Source organism: Musca vetustissima, unplaced genomic scaffold, assembly GCF_032173495.1.
Source record: "Musca vetustissima isolate MV318-11 ecotype Yass unplaced genomic scaffold, APGP_CSIRO_Mvet_v1 utg8637, whole genome shotgun sequence".
NCBI lineage: Eukaryota > Metazoa > Arthropoda > Insecta > Diptera > Muscidae > Musca > Musca vetustissima.
The window spans coordinates 139,334-158,935 of NW_026875745.1; the positions used below are offsets into that span (position 1 = coordinate 139,334).

The window sequence follows — 19,602 nt, forward strand, 5'->3', positions numbered from 1 at the left end:
GGGAAAATATTTTTTAACAAATTTACGCCTTGTGTGGGTGCAAGAAAAATATTCCTGTTTATGTCCAGGATAAAAAAAATCTTTAAAAATCTAAATAACCTTTCAGAGTTCTCTAAACGGGGTTTAAATTTTCCAATTTGTCATCTAATGGGGTTCACAAACTCTTGGACTTTGAACGAACAAACTGATAGGGTGCGCTGGAGGAGGTTTTTTATGATGTGCTCCATGTTTTATTTTCCTCTTCCCATGTTTTACTTTTTTTAAAGTATATACCATTTTTAGTATCGGGTTTTTATTATTTTTTATTATAATTCATTTTTCATTATCACAGCTTTTCAAACAACAAGAGAAAGGAACCCCTTCTACAAGTATTAAGTCTCCAATTGCAACCCTGTCCATGAAATGAAGCAACAGTTGCTTTTCCATTCCATTTTCTTCAATGTCATTCCAAAATACAATTTTCCAACTCTGATTATCGATAAATGCTCTCATCCCATTTCTTAACTATAGAACCCTAATTCTTAGTCATCTTCGATTTACAAAACCCTACCACCTTAGTACTTGTTTGACATTTCAGCATTAAACTTTCATCCAACAACAAATAAATTACGAGCCGAGAAACGACAAAAAAAAGAATATTTTTATGTTTTTTATTTAAAACACAAAATAATTATTTAAGTTAATCAATAATCGGGAAAAAACATGAACGCGGAAAATACAAAAGTAATAAATTATGAATATCAAATTTACCTTTGAAATTCCAGAAAAAAAGATGAGAAGAGTTTGAATGACGTCTGTGTGTGTTAATGTAAAACAAAGTGCAAAAAATAATCCAAAAAAAGAAGAAACCTCGAAAAATCGTTCGAAATTTGAAGCCTCCAATGCAAGGCCTCCAACATATTTAATTATGTTAAGTGTTTGAAAATTGTGTTTGTGTTGACAAAATAAATTCCGAGGAAACATTTTTTATATTTGCATAATTATTAAATCAACAAAAAAAGCAAATGTAAGTAAATAATCTCCAAAAACGCATATTGTTGTTGTAGAGTGCAATTGCTTATCACAAAAAGAAGAAAAAAAAACTTGTCACAACTTTTGCTTGCCTCATTGCCTTAACTTAAGCTGGCTGGCTGTCTGCCTCAATTGTGGGCTTTGCAAGAGGCATTCATTTATTTCTGTCTGTCCGTTTCTATTCACTAATTTGCCATTGTTGTTCTTAATTATTAAAAAAACAGTTAAGGAAAATTTACAATTTAATATATAATTGTTGTTGTTGCTGTTTTGTTTATTTATTTGCCTCTTCTTTGGTTTTTAAACCCAACCCCATTACGAGAAACCCCCTGTTTATTGTTCTATTAAATCCCCCCTTATGACACTAACTCCTCTCATGTTTTTAATATAACCGGCCTTTTTTGGTGTGTGCGAGTGTGTGTGTTGTGTTTCCTTCGTTTTTTTGATTTCATATGACGAATGACGTTTTCTTGAGCTTTTTTGCTTTCTTTTTGTCTGTGATTTTCACTACACAACACTGACTGACACCCATCAACCATCTCCCCACCCCACCACTTCTCACTTTTTATATCTTGTGTTTTGATGAGCCGCTATTGTTGTTGTGTTTGTTTTCCTATATTTTATCGCAGACTTTAATCATTATGACTGGCTGACTGACTGACAGACGGACTTGTGTTGTAGTTTATTGTGCATAACTTAACTTTGGCACCACTTGTTGTTTTTGCTGTTTGTGTTTTGTTGTTGTTGTATTTAATACTTCACTTACTGTGTTTTTTTATGATTACGTTTGTGCTTGTTGTATATCGTTGTTGTTGTTTTCCTCTTCTTGTTCTTTCCGCTTTCTTTGTTGTTTGTTTCTGTGTTTTTTTATTTCTTTTTTTATAAAAAAAACCATTAATGAATGGTGCCATCATTTTCCATTTGTTGTTGTTGCTTTCCTTCGATTTTTTGTTCTTTTTTCTGCATTTCCTTAATTGTTGCTGTTGTATGATTGGTTAACCCTGACGTACATGTCAAATGTGTTAAGGCGCGAGTAGTTAATAACTAACGTAATTGATTTTTTATTTAATAAAGAGAGTTGACAGTGGGAAGGAGAGAGAGACGGAAACTAATGCGAGTAGAATACATGACATTATGACGTTAGTCAGCCGCCGTTGTAAATATTGCTTTGATGTTAAGATATCAATAGAACAGGCATGCTCGGCCATATACGCTACCGTAACTGAGGGTCGATGGGTAAACACATTTTCTCTTTCTTTCTCTTTACGTCAGTCGTTTTTAGTGGTGAATTCACAGTTACGCTCGCACACACTTGCTCTCAATTTAATTTTGCCCAACACTGCAATAGAATATTAATTGAAATAAATAAAAATCGTTTTTAAGGTGATAATTAATAAATAAATTGTGATATTTTTAATAGGAGTTAGTTACGTGATGTTTTAGAAGTTTTTTAATAAATAAAAAATGATGTTTTTAATAGAATTTGTTGTTAATGAAGCACCATTGAGGATCATTTTTTGGAGGCGGTGAGTTAGGAGAGATCAATAATGGGAGAAGATGACATGACAATGACGTTGGCCTTTTGTGTAATTATTACAGTGAAGAAAAATCATTGGAAATTAAATTAAAAAATATATTTTTAGTTAATAAATAATAATAAAATAAATATAATTACTAAAAAAAATAATTTTATATTTAAAAATCACTTCACTGACTATAATCTTTAATATCCTATAGCAAATTCCCTTGCGTGCTTAACTATGACATAGTAGATGTCAAGGGCTAAGGAACGCGCCAATTGATTGACAGGAGAGTAATTGATTTTTTATTTAATAAAGAGAGTGACAGAGGGTAGGAGAGAGGGGGATTAATGCGAGAAGAGTACATGACATTATGACGTTAGTCAGCCGCCACTGCCGCCTGTGTAATTATTGCTTTGATGATAAGAAATCATTAGAATATTAATTATAATAAAAAATCATTTTTTGGGTGATAATTAATAAATAAATTGTGGTATTTTCAATTGAGAGTTAGTTAAGTGATGTAATTATTACAATGAAGGAAATCATTGGAAATTAAATTAAAAATTTTGTTAGTTAATAAATATAGTAAAATAAACATTTTTATGTTATAAAATCACTTCACTGCGTATAATCTTTAATATCCTATTGTAAATTGCCTTGCATGCTTAACTCTGATATAGTAGATGTCAAGGGCAAAGGCGCGCGTCAATTGAATGACAGGAGAGTAATAATTAGTTAATAAAAAATTATTAAAGGAATTTATTAGAGTTGTAATTTGAAAAATATATATATTTATTAAATTTTTGTGCTACGAATTATATAAATAAAAATATTTTTTATTAAATAAAATCAATTCATTGCTTATAATATTTAATATCCCATTGAGAGATTGCTTTGCATGTTTAACCGTGACGCAGATGTTTATGGTTAAGGCGCGCGCCAACTGAATGACAGCAGAGTACATGAGTTAAATGGCAGATGAGTGCACGAGACGACAAACGTCATACATTGATAGCAAATCAATTGAATATAATTAAATAAAAAAGTACAATTTAAAAGTTATTTAAATAGGGAATTGTGTTAATAATATCCTAGATGATATTTAATAATACTATCTTCATGGATTTTTTGTTTTGTAAAAGTTTATGTGCGAAAAGAAGGCTTATTGATTTAGTGAGAGATGTCAATGGTTAAGGTGCGCATCAATTGATTGACAGGAGAGTACATGAGTTAAATGTCAGATGAGTGCACGAAACGACAAACGTCATACATTGATGGCACATGAATAGAATTTAATTTAAACAAAAATACCATTTAAGGCATTTAATTAGGAAATTGTGTTAATAAAAATCACTATAGATCTCATCTATTAGATTGATCTATGTGAAGCCGAACAGGGTATACATGTGATCAAACGTCCATACTGTTGACAAACAAGCCAATACCTGGAGTATGACACCTCGACTGTAGGGCTGATATGATAAATGATATACTTTAATTTGTGCACCATCCCCATCGCCTTAAGGTGGAGTGTATATTCAATTTGTCAGCCCCGTTCCAACACGTCGATATATTAATTTCCAACAATATTGCACATAGAGCTTTGAAAATTTCCACAAACATTGTTAATGCTCCTAGGATGTTTGGTATTGAAAATGGGAAAATATCGATCCACGTTTTGGTATAGCCCCTCTTTATAACGATAACCTCACATATTAGGTATTTTGGGATTTTTGATACATTTCTTAAACGAATTGGCTGTAATTTGACACTTTGAAATCTCATTGGGTAGTAGATCTCGATCCATGTTTTGGTATATCCCCCCTTTATAACGATAATCTCACATATTAGGTATTTTGGGATTTTTGATACATTTCTTTCTGTAATTTGACACTTTGAAATCTCAACACCTCGATATATTAATTTCCAACAATTTTGCACATAGAGCTTTGAAAATTTCCACATACATTGTTACTGCTCCTAGGATGTTTGGTATTGAAAATGGGAAAATATCGATCCACGTTTTGGTATAGCCCCTCTTTATAACGATAACCTCACATATTAGGTATTTTGGGATTTTTGATACATTTCTTTCTGTAATTTGACACTTTGAAATCTCATTGGGTAGTAGATCTCCCACCAAAAATTATGGATATCGGTTTACTTTTTTGGGTAGCCCCCATGTAACAGTACCCCTAAATATTCGGTATTTTGCGGATTTTTTGCACGTATTTCAACCGAATTGGCTGTAAGTTGGTACTTTGAGTTCACATTGGTACCACATCTCCCCACCAAAAATTATCGATATCGGTTTTTTTAGGGTAACTTCCATGTAACGATACCCCCAAATATTCGGTATTTTGGGGATTTTTGGAACGTTTTTCAATGGAATTGTTTGTTATTTGGTGCTTTGAGTTGTCATTGAGTAGCAGATCTCCCCACCAAAAATTATGAATATCGGTCTATTTTTTAGTGTAGTTTCCATGTAACGATACTCCCAAATATTCGGTATTTCGGGGATTTTTGGCACGTTTTTCAGTCCAATTGCTTTTTATTGGGTACTTCGAGTTCCTATTGGGTGGTAAAACTCCACATCAAAAATTATGGATATCGCTTTCCAAGTCCATATGGAGGGCAATGAAAATATTACTGCTGAAATCCTTGGAGGCCTCTTTAATTCGAATGTGTTTATTTTTACAATTTAGAAAATTGTAAAAATAACATGCTCCAGCATGTCTATGGCATTTTATTACCTCCCACCCTATCCCTTGCACTACCAATTGTATTACAAATTGTTTACAATTTATACAAAATTGTTTATAAACAATGATTGCTTGCCGTCTAAGGAAATACCAGGAGGAGGTGTATGAATGCAACTAGAATAAATAATGCAATGTGTGTATCTAAAAAAAAAGAAATTCACATTAAAAAAATAACAAAATGAGAGGAAGAAAATCAATAAAATGAAAAACGTAAACCAAAATCGAAAAAAAAAACATAAAGGGAACTTTTGGGGGAAAATATGTTTGGACCTTAAATGTCTTTCTTTGTATTGAAAGCAAATAAATTGAAATTGAAAATATTCAACATTTCGGCCCATATTGTGCAATATTCAATTTTGGAAAAATATGATTTTTTTATTGAAGTCATGGCATGACCTTGAAAAAAGCAACTGATTTAAATACTACTTCCATGTTTCATTTACACAAAAACGGCAAACAAACATAGCTGCATTTTTAAATATTTTTCTTTGTATAGAAAAAAAAACAAATAAAATGAAATTAATGTCAATCACCCTTTTAGCAGCAGTAGCATTCAGCAATTCAATTACAATCATACATACCCTCAACAGACAGACATATGAGTACCAATTTCCAGTTGAGTATTCTTTGTTCAGACAGAAATATTAATACGTTGTGGTTTATTATTATTATTTTTTCATTCAAGCCTTTCATATATATGGTACATACATACAGACATGTACGAACATAAATGTACAAGATGATGTACAAAATCTTGGCTCGAAACTAGCAAACAACTTCACCCGCTAAATGAAAGGTATAAAAACCATTGCATGTGGTGTGTGGGTGCTTGGGGTTTTTTGGTTAAGCTCTAAATAGCATCACTTATGAGCGAGCTGTTCATGTTTTATGGCAATTTTTTTTGTTCTACTACTTCTTCATCGGCCACGACAATGCCTAAAATGGTAATGAAAAAATTAAACCAAAAAAAGAAATACTTCAAAGTGTCCAATTTTTTCGAGAAAATATAAATAATTTTTATGTTTTGTTTTTAAAGCGGAGAAAAGAAAACCTTCTCCATTGCCTAAATCTCATTTCTAGATAAGAGCCATATAGGGAATATATAATTAGAAACATTCGTATGTATTTATTTAGTACATTTATATATGTTTAGATGATGACATGACGTTCTACTTGGTCTTTTGTGTTAAAAAAAATACAAAACAAAAACAACAACAAATTGTTTATCTTAAACCTCAAGTAGTTGTATAAAGAGAAATTCTAGGGCATTTATTAGATAGTAATAAAATTGTAATTGTTGTTATTTTTTTCTCTTTTTTTGTTAGTAATAATTCTGTCAACACTATAAAATTAAATTTTTTTTTTTTTTTTTTTTTTTTTTTAATTTAAAAAAAAAAATATTTTTTTTTTTTTTTTTTTTTAATAAAAAAAATTTTTTTTTTTTTTTTTTTTTATTTTTTCGTAAAAAATAAAATATTTAGAAAACATAAAATCGGAATTCGTTATATTTGGGATAAAAAGGAAATAGAATATTGAGAAAATTTTGGGAAAAAAATAAAAAAAACTAATTTTAGCTTTTCAATTTTTTTTTATTTTTTTGTAAAAAATAGAATATTTTTGAAAAATAAAAAAAACTAATTTTAGGTTTTCAAAATTTTTTTTTATTTTTTCGTAAAAAATAAAATATTTAGAAAACATAAAAACGGAATTATTAATAATGTCTGGCAATATCTCCCTACCAATTTTTGCGATACAAATGAAATAGAAAATTTTGAAAAAAATACAAAAAATTTAGGTTTTCAAAAATTGATTTTTTTAATTTTTTTTATATAATTAATATATTAAGAAAACATAAAAAACAACATTTTAAATGTCTGACAAAGCTCACTACCAAAAATTATGAATATCGGTCCATTTTTTTCTATAGCCCCCATTGCCCAATTTTCCGCATTTCTGCAAATTTTGTAACTTTTTTTTGAATCGAATCGCTTAGAATTTGGTATTTTGAGTTCTCATTGGGTGACATATATTCCGAACAAAAATTATGACCATCGATCCACGTTTTGATATAGCCCCCTTATAACGGAAAATTTATTTTTTCCGATTTTAGACACTTTTTTCAACGGAATAGTTTGTAATTTGATATTTTGGGTTCCCATTGGGTGGTAAACCTCCCTACCAGAAATTAACCATATCAGCCCAAATTTAGGTATAGGTCCCATATAATGGAAAATCCATTTTTTCGATATAGAACATTTTTCAACCGAATTGTTTATAATTTCATATTTTGGGTTCTCGTTGGGATGTAAACCTTCCTACCAAAATATATCAATATCGGTGCACTTTTAGGTATAGTTCCCATATAAAGTTACCTCCTATATTTCGAATTTTGAGGATTTTGGATACAACTTTTAACCAAATCGGCTGTAATTTTATATACAGGGTTCACATTGTGTGGTACATCTTCCTACCAAAAATTATTAACATCGGTCAACTTTTAGGAATAGACACCATATAACGGAAAACCGATTTTTACCGATTTTGGGCGCATTTTCCAACCGAATTGTTTGTAATTTGATATTTTGGGTTCTCATTGGATGGTAAACCTCCCTACCAAAAATTATCAACATCGGCCCACTATTAGGGATATCTCCCACACCGAATTATCCCCAATTTTTCGATTTTTGAGGATTTATGACACATTTTCCAACCGAATTGTATGCAATTTTATAGTTTGGATTCTCAAAAGTTACACAACCTCACTACCAAAAATTATCTATATCTACCACTTTTAGGTCTAGGCCCCATATGATAGATATCCAAAATTTCCGAATTTGGACACATTTTTCATCCGTTTTGTTTGTAATTTGATATTTAGGGTTCTCATTGAGTGGTAAACCTCCCTACCAAAATTGATCAAAATGGGTGCACTTTTAGGTATAGCTCCCACATGGAATTACCCCCCATTTTCCGATTTTTGAGGATTTTGGTCAAATTTTCCAACCAATGGCTGTAATTTGATATTTTGGTTTCTCATAGGGTAGAAAGCCTCTCTTACGAAAATTAGCTATATCGGTCCACTTTTATGTCTAGGTCCCATATTATGGAAATCCAAAATTTCCAATTTTTGACGTATTTTCCAACCGAATTCTTTATAATTTGATATTTTGGTTTCTCGTTGGGTGGTAAACCTCATTACCAAAATGTATCAATATCGGTTCACTTTTTTGTCTGGGTCCCATATAATGGAAATCCAAAAATGCCGATATTTGACGTATTTTCCAACCGATTTGTTTGTAATTTGATATTTTGGGTTCTCATTGGGTGGCAAACCTCCCTACCAAAAATTATTAAAATCGATCCACTTTTAGGTATAGGTCCCACATAGAATTACCCTCAATTTTTCGATTTTTGCGGATTTAAGACACATTTTCCAACAGAATTGTCTGTAATTTTATATTTTGGGTTCTCATAGGGTAGAAATCCTCTGTACCAAAAATTATCTATATTGGTCCACTTTTAGGTATAGGTCCCATATAACGTAAAACCTATTTTCCCGATTTTTTACATTTTTTCCAGCCGAATCGGCTAAAAATCGATACTTAAGTTTCTCATTGGGTGGTAAACCTCTCTTCCAAAAATTATCCATATCGGTCTACTTTAGGTGTAGTTCCCATTTTTTATTACTCCCGTTTTGTGTATCGCAATTGCATTTTGCGTTATTTCGATATTCTTATCTCTTAAAAAAAAATAATTCTACTTATCAAACAAATTTGGCATATCATCCACATATCACAATCACAAAACAAATCTACCTATCTGCCGGCGATTAAAATTCTTCGCAAAAGACGCCGGACGAAGAACAAAGCCTAATAAATTTTTGAAAATTTCATTTACCATCAGACAAGCAAGAGACCAGAATAACCAACAAAAAGATTTCTTTCTTTTTTAGATTTCCAAAAACCATACCGATTTCCGATTTTTAAACTGGAACAACACCCACCGCCCACATCAACATGTCCTCCCAACAGCAAAGCGAAGTGGATTATGAAAAACAATTCCAGGAAGATTTGGCCAAAGCCACAGCCTTAAGTTTAGAACAAGAAGCTCTGGATGAATATAATCGGGCGAAAAAATATGGCAGTGCCTATGTCCAATCGGCACAACAGGAGTCGAAGAATAAGTTATATTCTCAGCTGAGGCGACAACAGTATGCCCGTACCTCGTCGTCGGGTGGGGACAATAATTATTCCGCATCTCAACATGCCACCTCATTGGCCCTGCCGAAATTACAACAAACACCTCAACGTCGTCATTCCGAAGCCAATAATCACAATACTTCTTCCGCGGGAGCATCAACATATTCCACGGCTCATGATGTGATGGAGCGATCCAAAACGCCACCGGCGGCCTCCTCCTCAGCTTTGGAAAATGATTTAATCAATTTTGCCAGTCCTACCTCAAAAAATCCGGAAAATTCCTCATTTGAGAAATTAATTGAAGATCTGCAAAAATTGCAGACAACAAATCCGCAAACGGCCCTGGTGCCACTGGGACCGACAGCAGCAGCGCCCATGTATGCGGCAGCAGGACCACCACATCCAACAGCAACATATCATCCTCATCATACAGGGCCAGGAGGACAAAATCTCTACCCCGTTGCTGCTGCGGCTGCTGGTAGTGCAGCAGCTGTTCCAGCCCCCTCGATACATCAATATAATTCCGCTGTCGGTGGTATGCAATTGGTACCATTTGTGCCCAGTGCCCAGCAACAGCAAAAGGTCCCCCTCACCAATGATGAGCTGACCAAATTGTATAGCATGTCGGCTCCACATAGTGCTCCCGTCTATGGCCACACACGGCCACCGGCAATGGGTTTTATAGCTCCACCCCAATCCGGCTATTATACACCACCACCAACAATGATGATGGCTGGGGGTGCCCCGCTGCATTATCCCACACATCCCTACGGATTTCAATTTCAACCCATGGCGACGGCGGGTCAACCCTATTATGCGGCATCATCAGCTGCAGCAGGAAATTCCTTCAATACATCTATGGCCGCCGGGACTGCGGGTGGTGTAAATATGAAACCTCCATCTCAAGCATTTCCCCAGCATCCCAATAGCTTTAATCCGCAACAACAACATTCCTCGGCCCTGATTCACTCCATGGCTACCAACTCCGTCAACACCAATTCTGCCTCGTCCCTCAATGCTGCTGCTGGTGCCGCTGCATCATCATCCTCCGCTTCCTCCCTTGCTGGTGCTCAATCGAATGGCGGCCTCAATAATTCAAGACGTCAAACACCGCCAGCTCGTAAAATGTCACGGGTTCCGGGTTCGGATTTAATCGATTTATCCCATGAAGATGAGTAGGTTTTGAAATCAGATTCCTTTTTTCGATTTTATTGAAATTGTAATCATGTTTTTTTTTTCTGTTTCAGTTCCCGTGTTAGCGTTTTGGAAGCCTTCGATCCATTGTTAAATGAAAATAGTGATGGTAAGCTTGGAACGCATTTCATTTCAACTTTATTCTCTTACTTTTACTCCACACAACAACAACAAATTATGTTCGCTCGTTGCCCCCCCCACACCTTAGTGATACCTGTAGATGTTAAAAATTTTAATTTTAGAAGTAGCTTCCATATAAGTATACCTCCGAATTTTCGAAATTTAAGAATTTTGGACACATTTTCCAACCGAATCGGCTGTAATTTGATATTTGGGGTTCTCATAGGATAGAAAAACTCCATACCAAATTTTGTCAATATCGGTCCACTTTTAGGTATGGCCTCCATATAATGAAACCCCAATTTTTTCGATTATGGGCGCATTTTCCAACCGTTTTGTTTGTAATTTGATATACTGGGATCTCATTGGGTAGTAAACCTTCCTACCGAAAATTATTAATATCGGTCCAACTTTAGGTATAGCTACCATATAAAGACACCCCGTGATTTTCCGAATTTTGAGGATTTTGAACACATTTGTCAACCGAATCGGCTGTAATTTGATATTTAGGGTTCTCATTGGATAGTAAATCTTCCTTCCGAAAATTATTAATATCAGTTCACTTTTAGGTATAGCCTCCATATAACGGAAAACCGATTTGTTCGATTTTTGGCACATTTTCCAAGCGAATTGTTTGTAATTTGATTTACTATGTCCTCACTGGGTGGTAAACCTCCCTACCCAAAATTATTAATATCGGTTCACTTTTAGGAGTAGCTCCCATATAAAGGTACCTCCGAATTTACGAATTTTGAAGATTTTTTACACATTTTCCAACCGAATCAGCTGTAATTTGATATTTAGAGTTCTCATTGGATGGCAAATCTTCCTACCGAAAATTATCAATATGGGTTCACTTTTAGGTTTAGCCTCCATATAACGGAAAATCCATTTTTTCGATTTTGGGCGTATTTTCCAAGCGAATTTTTTGAAATTTGATATACTGGGATCTCATTGGGTGGTGAACCTCCCTGCCGAAAATTATTAATATCGGTCCACTTTTAGGAGTAGCTCCCATATAAAAGTACCTTTGAATTTTCGAATTTAAAGGATTTTTAAGACATTTTCCAACCGAATCGGCTGTAATTTGCTAATTAGGGTTCTCATAGCGAATAAAAACTCCATACCAAAATTTATCAATATCCGTCCACTTTTAGGTATAGCCTCCATATAACGGAAAATTAATTTTTTCGATTTTGGACAGATTTTCCAATCGAATTGTTTGTAATTTCATATACTGGGTTCTCATTGGGTGTTAAACCTCCCTACCCAAAATTATTAATATCGGTCCACTTTTAGTAGTAGCTCTCATATAAATTTTCGAATTTTGGCGATTGTGAACACATTTTCCAATCGAATCGGCTGTAATTTGATATTTAGGGTTCTCATAGGGTAGAAAACCTCCATACCAAAATTTATCAATATCGGTTCACTTTTAGAACATTTTTTTTTATTTTTATTGTCTAATCGATTCAATCATGCATGTTTCAAATATGACGTCCTTCTTAGCTGATTTTTTTTTCAATATCCACAATATTTATTTTTGCTATGTTGTCCCCTTCTTTTGCATTTTTTTCTTTGCCAATAATTAGTTTGTCTAAAATATTTGTAAACAAATGTGATTTCCTTATTTTCACTCTTGTTCTCTCTTTTTTGTATTTTCTTTCAGTTACCAAAAGACTTACTAAATAAAAAAAAAAAACAAAAAATTAGATATGAACATAAAAAAAAAAACTGTAATTAATTTCTAATACAAAAAATTAAAAAAAAAGAAAACAAAAATATATGCCATTGAGAATGAATGCCAGTTTCGAACAGAAAAAAATCCCTAATTTTGAATTATGTTGCAAAAACAGTAAAAATAAAAATTTCAAAATTAAATCTTAAAAAAAAACAAAATAAAAATAATTATGATTTAAATAATAGATAAACCAAAAACGATGAGTATTGATTTGATGCAGCTGTTGAGCCTAGGCTAAGCTAAGGATCGAAAAAAAATATGTTCAAACTTTTTTTTCTAAATTTCAAAAATCTGATTTTATGTTTAACAAAAGTGTATAATTGCCAAAAAAAAAAACGCAAATTTTAAATTTGAAAATAAAATTGTATTTTTAATTTATTTTTTTATCAATCAGAAAATTGAAAATAATTCTGTATTTTTATATTGTATTGTACTCTATTATAATTCTATTACCATTATAGTATCCAACCAAAAATGAAATTTTATGCATATAACAACAACAATAATGTTTTTCATTCAATTTTTTTTTTCAATTCAAAAAAAAAAAAACCTAAAAAAGTATTTAATAAAGTAAATTCAATTCATAAATTCATTGAATTCAAAAATTCGTACATCTTTTTTTATCTGATTACAATTTCAGACAAGGCGGTCGGTTCTCTAAAATTCGAAATTCAAGATTTCATTTTTTTTATTCATTTATTTTTATTAATAAAAAATAATTTTTTTAATAAAAAAAATTATTTTTTTATAATAAAAAAATTTATTTATTTTTATTAATAAAAAACATTTAATTTATTTTTATTTCCAATATTTCGAATTTTCTAGGAACCAGTCAGTCAGTAATTTCATTTTGTATGTCCAATTGGAGTTTTTTGTTTGTTCATGATTTCCTTTTTTTGTCCAGTATTTTTTCTGTGTTTTCCATATTCATTTTTTGTATTGTTTTCGTTCGTCTATATACTAAATACATATATTTTGTAATTGTTTTGAGATAAAAAAAAACAAAGAAATGTTGTGCGAATAAACCTCAAAATGTTCACTACAAACCAAAACCAAAAAAATCTGTTGTTTTATTAAAGTCAGGAAGAAAAAAAGGGTTTGTTAACTGTCTTCAAAAAAAAAAAAAAAAAAAAAAAAATTGAAATAATTATAATAATAACTATATTAGATATGTATGTATTCTAAAATTATGTTATCATAATAATTTGCGTTTTAATTTGCTTGCCTTGCATATTCGATCATGCATTTTTTTTTAATATCACAAAGAAAAATTAATAAGCAAGATAACTCATGCAAAAGAAAAGCCCATTAAAAACATTTCCTTACCCTCCTTAGCCTTAGTCTCTTAGCCTAGCCTCTGCTGCTGCATTTTTTCTTGAATGGCTCATTGTTTTTTTGTTTTTGTATTTAAAATTTTGATTGGATTTCATCTAAATTTGAAATTTTTTATTGTTGCTGTAATAATTATTTTTATATGGCTAATAATAATATTTACAATTTTTTTAGGGTGTCTAAACAGGAATAAATTTAAAAAAAATTAATTGTTGGAAAATGCGAGGAAAATTGAAAAATATCGAAAATTTCAGGGTAGCTTCATATGGAGACTATACCTAAATGTGGCCCGTTTTTTCAAAGTAATTGGTGTGCAGATTTAGCTCCCGACGAGAACCCAAGTTATGAAATTACAGCCAATTCGGTTGGAAAATGCGATGAAAATAGGAAAATGTCGAACATTTTAGGGTAGCTTTATATGGAGGCTATACCTAAATGTGCTCCGATTTTGATAATTTTTGGTGTGGAGGTTTGCGAACCAATGAGAACCCAAAATATAAAATAATAATCAATTCGGTTAGAAATCAGGTATGAAATCGAGAAATTTTGTGATACCCTTATATGGGGACTATACCTAAAAATGGACCGATTTTGATAATTTTTGGTATGGAGATTTGCTAGCCAATGAGAACTCAAGATATGAAATTACAGCCAATACGGTTGGAAAATGCGATGAAAATAGAAAAAAATTGAAAATTTGAGGGTAACCTTATATGGAGGCTATACCTAAATGTAGATCGTTTACGATAATTTTTGATAGGGAGGTTTCCCACCCAATGTGAAACCAAAATATGAAATAACAATTAATTCGGTTGGAAATCGCGTTTAAAATCGAGAAATTTTGTGTTAACCTTATATGGGGACTATAACTAAAGGTGGATCGATTTTGATAATTTTTGGAGGTTTGCCACTCAATGTGAACCCATAATATGAAATAACAACTAATTCGGTTGGAAATCACGTTCGAAATCGAGAAATTTTGTAGCACACTTGTATGGGGACTATACGTAAAAGTGGACCGATTTTGATAATTTTTGGTATGGAGGTGTGTTATCCAATGAGAAGTCAAAATATGAAATTACAACCAATTTGGTTGGAAACCGTATCTCAAATCATTAAAATTGCGAAATTTAAGGTTGCCGTTGTATGGGGGCTATACCTAATTATGGACCAATGTGGATAATTTTTGGTAGGTAGCTAAGCTACCCTATGAGAACCAAAAATATGAAATATCATCAAATTAGGTTAGAAAAAGTGTCCAAAATCCTCAACATATCGAAATTTGTGGGGCACCTTTATATGGAGGCTATATCTAAATGTGAAACGATGTTTGCAATTTTTGGTAGGGAGATTTGTCACGCAAGGAATATCCAAAATATGAAATTACAGCCAATTCGGTTGGAAAATCAGTCCTAATCTTCAAAATATCGAAGAATTTGGGTTACCCTTATATGGAAGCTATACCTAAAATTGGAGCAATATTGATAATTTTTTGTAGGAAGATTTTACACACCATGACATCCCAAAAAATCAAATTACAGCTAATTCGGTTGAAAACCCGGACTAAAATCCCCAAAAATCGAAAAATTAAGGGTACACTTATGTGGGAGCTATACCTAAAAGTGAACCGATTTTGATCATTTTTGGTAGGAAGATATGTCACCCTTTAAGAACCCAAAATAACAAATTACAGATAATTCGGTTGGAAAAGTTCTCAAAATTCTGGGTACCGTTGTATGGATCGATATTGATAATTTTTGGTAGGAAGATTTTACACCCATGAGATCTCAAAATATCAAATAACAGCCAATTCGGTTGAAAAACGAGACTAAAATCTCCAAAATTCGAAAAATTAAGGGCACCCTTATGTGGCAGCTATACTTAAAAGTAAAGCGATTTTGATAATTTTTGGTAGGGAGATTTGCCAATCAAAGAGAACTCAAAATACCAAATTATAGACAATTCGGTTGAAAAATGTGTCTAAAATCCTCAAAATTCGAAAAATTAGGGTTACATTTGCATGGCGGCTTTACCTAAAAGTGGACCTATGTTGATATTTTCTAATATTATAAAGTATTTACGAGTTGTGAACCTATTTCTTTTAATATTTATTTATTTTTTTTAATTTGTAGATTTACTTCTGGTTTACCCTGTATGGCATAGCTTAATATATTGTTTTTGCTTTTTTTTTTGGTTGATCTTGTTTGTACATGATTTTTATTGTTGTTTTTTTTTTGCGGTTGTCTCTTGTCCATTTGACCATTTGACTAAATTCTCCCACAATAGATTCTCCAAAGTGACACAGTCTATTATTATTAGCTTCTATGCGAACAACATAACCGGCGGTGACGGCGGCGGGTACGCAACGGAATTTAGAAATAAAAAATAAATCTTCTGTAAAATTTAATATCAAAATAATGTCAATATCATGCTGTGCATTTCCACGTAAACGATTTTCAGCATATTTACCGGCATCGGTGCAGGTCGAATCATCCCAGGCGGATGATGAGGAATTCAAAGCATTGGGTATAAAAATTTTTTTTTTTTTTAACAAATCCTAAAATTATACCCTGCAATTGAGTGAATGAAAATTGAAATCAAAAGTGTTTTCTTTTCGTGTAATTGTGAATGATTGTGAATTCGAACAACAACACCACCACCTAGTATATCAAAACAATTGAACTAGCCAAAATGATAAGTGCTACGGCGCACGGCGGCGTTCGCCACCATAAGAATAATTAAATAGTAGTTGTCGATTTTTTGCTTTTGTCCGAACGAACGGTTAACGGCTTATCGTCGGGAAAATATATACAACAAAAAATTTTGATTTTTTTGTTCGCGCAATACTAAAACAATTGTTGTTGTTGCGATTTTTTGTTGAAGTATCGGCTGGCGAATGTCGGTGACAGCGTCTACTAACACGACAATTGGCAAGTGAATGCTAACCAAGAAAAAAATACATATTTGAAAAAATGAGAAAAAAAATCTATGAAAAAAACAACAACAAAATAATATTGAAATCCGCAACACGTTTTTCCGACAATTCTTGAAACAGATATAAATATTTATAATGTGTACAACAACAAAAGATAATAAAATATATATATTGTGGCATCTATTATTGTGAAAATAATAAAATGTTCCGGAACGAAATGCCCAAAAATGCCTAAAATTGGAGGGTACCCTTATATGGGACCTATACCTAAAAGTGGACCAATATTGATTATTTTTGGTAGGGAGGTTTGCCAGCCAATGAGAATGCAAAATATGAAATTACAGCCAATTCGGTTGGAAAATGTGATAAAAATAGAAAAATATCGAAAATTTGAGGGTAGCTTTAAATGGGGGCTATACCTAAAAGTGGATCGATTACGATAATTTTTGGTAGGAAGGTTTGCCAACCAATGAGAATCCAAAATATCAAATTACAATCAATTTGGTTGGAAATCTGGTTCGAAATCGACAAATTTTGTGGTACCCCTTTATGGAGAATATACCTAAATGTGGACCAATATTGACAATTTTTGGTATGGTGGTGTGCCAACCAATGATAAACCGAAATATGAAATAACAATAAATTCGGTTGGAAATCAAGTTCGAAATTGAGAAATTTTAGGGTAGCCTTATATGGAGACTATACTTAAATGATTACCGATTTGGATAATTTTTGGTAGGAAGGTTTGCCACCCAATGAGAACCCAAAATATGAAATTACAGCCAATTCGGTTGGAAAATGTGATGAAAATAGGAAAATATCGAAAATTTGAGGGTATATTTATATGGTGGCTATACCTAAAAGTGGATCAATAACGATAATTTTTGGTATGGAGGTTTGTCACCCAATGAGAACCCAAAATATGAAATAACAATCAATTCGGTTGGAAATCAGGTTCGAAATCGAGAAATTTTATGGTAACCTAATATGGATACTATATCTAAATGTGGACCGATTTTGATAATTTTTGGTAGGAAGAGAGGTTACTGTATGATAGCCCAGAATATGAAATAACAGCAAATTCAGTTGACAATTTTGTCTCAAATCCGTAAAATATGGTAAACCTCCGAAACTCAGGGTGAGACAAAATTTTTGTTTTGTCAAAGCAATTCAATAGGGGAAAATTTTAATTAATCACATTGAACACACTCATATAAACATATCTGCTCCTGTCTCGTAGAGAGCAGACTATCTCTCTCTCCCTCTCACATATAATAAACAAATAATTTATTTGCTATAAAATCGAAAAATGTGATCACATAATTTAAAAAAATGGCAAGGAAAGCAAATTGGCCATAACTAAAAAAAAATTAAAACAACAACAACAATAAAAACAAAACAACAAAAAGAGAACATGACAATAATTCAATGTTTCCGATATTTTTATTTCTTTTAATTTGTTGTTTTTTTTTGTTAATCTATTTATAATGTGTGGGCCTACACCAATGTCACCAAGACCATATTCTTCTCACTTGTTGTGCGGGTGATCTTCTTGAGTAGCCGACCACATCGTCGATGGTGGCAAACAATTCTCAATCTCAACAAACAAACATACAAACAAAAAACATGATGCTAATCCCACCAAGGATGGCAATGCTGATCATGATTATGAGAATGATGACGATCATCATGATGATGACGATTGTCATCATCATCGTCATAATGACACACATGTTAATAAATATTTCCCCCCATAATAATCCTATTAAAAAAGGGGTTTCTGTGTGACAAGAAACAAAAAAATAATTCATAGCTGGGGGCTGATTTGGCAAATATTAGGGGTATTCACGGAAAATGAAAAACATAAAAGAAAAAAATTCAACCGAATTGGCTGTAATGTCACATTTTGGGTTCTCATTGGTTGGCAAACCTCCCTACCAAAAATGATCAAAATCGGTGCACATTTAGGTGGAGTCCCCATTGAAGGGAACCCGAAAATTTCTCGATTTCTAAGCCGATTTCCAACCGAATTGGTTGTTATTTCATATTTTGGGTTCTCATTGGTTGGCATACCTCCATACAAAAAAGTATCGTAATCGATCCACTTTTAGGTATAGCTTCCATATAAAGTTATCCTCAAATTTTCGATATTTTCCTATTTTCATCGCATTTTCCAACCGATTAGGCTGTAATTTCACATTTTGGGTTCTCATTGGATGACAAACCTCAATACCAAAAATTATCAAAATCGGTCCAAATTTAGGTATAGTCTCCATATATGGATACCATAAAATTTCTCGATTTCGAACCCGACTTCCAACCGAATTGTTTGTTATTTCATATTTTGGGTTCTCATTGGGTGGCAAACCTACCTACCAAATATTATCGTAATAGATCTACATTTAGGTATAGCCTCCATATATAGCTACCCTAAAATTTTCGATATTTTCCTATTTTCATTCCATTTTCCAACCGAATTGGCTGTAATTTTATATTTTTAGTTCTCATTGGCTGGCATATCTGTATGCCAAAAATTATCAAAATCGATGCATTTTTAGGTATAGCCCCCATACAACGGTAGCCTTAAATTTCGGAATCAAAAGGATTTGGGAAAGGTTTTTTCAACCAAATTGTTTGTAATTTCATATTTTGGGTTCTCATTGGTTGGTAAATCTCCCTACCAAAAATTATCAAAATCGATCCATATTTAGGTATAGCCACCATATGAGGGCACCAAGAAAATTTCTCAATTTCGAAGCCGATTTCCAACTGAATTGACTGTAAT

At 32.4% G+C, this 19,602-nt stretch overlaps 1 protein-coding gene across 1 annotated transcript in view; it reads left to right on the forward strand.

Annotated features, from left to right (window-relative positions):
• The first annotated feature begins 9,312 nt into the window (after nt 1-9,312).
• Nucleotides 9,313-19,602, forward strand: part of LOC133338287 (phosphatidylinositol 4-phosphate 3-kinase C2 domain-containing subunit beta) — a 31,879-nt gene continuing 21,589 nt past the window's right edge. The window contains exons 1-2 of the mRNA XM_061546464.1: nt 9,313-10,670; nt 10,743-10,798. Coding sequence (XP_061402448.1) covers nt 9,313-10,670; nt 10,743-10,798 — 1,414 coding nt within the window. The remainder of the gene's footprint in view (nt 10,671-10,742; nt 10,799-19,602) is intronic.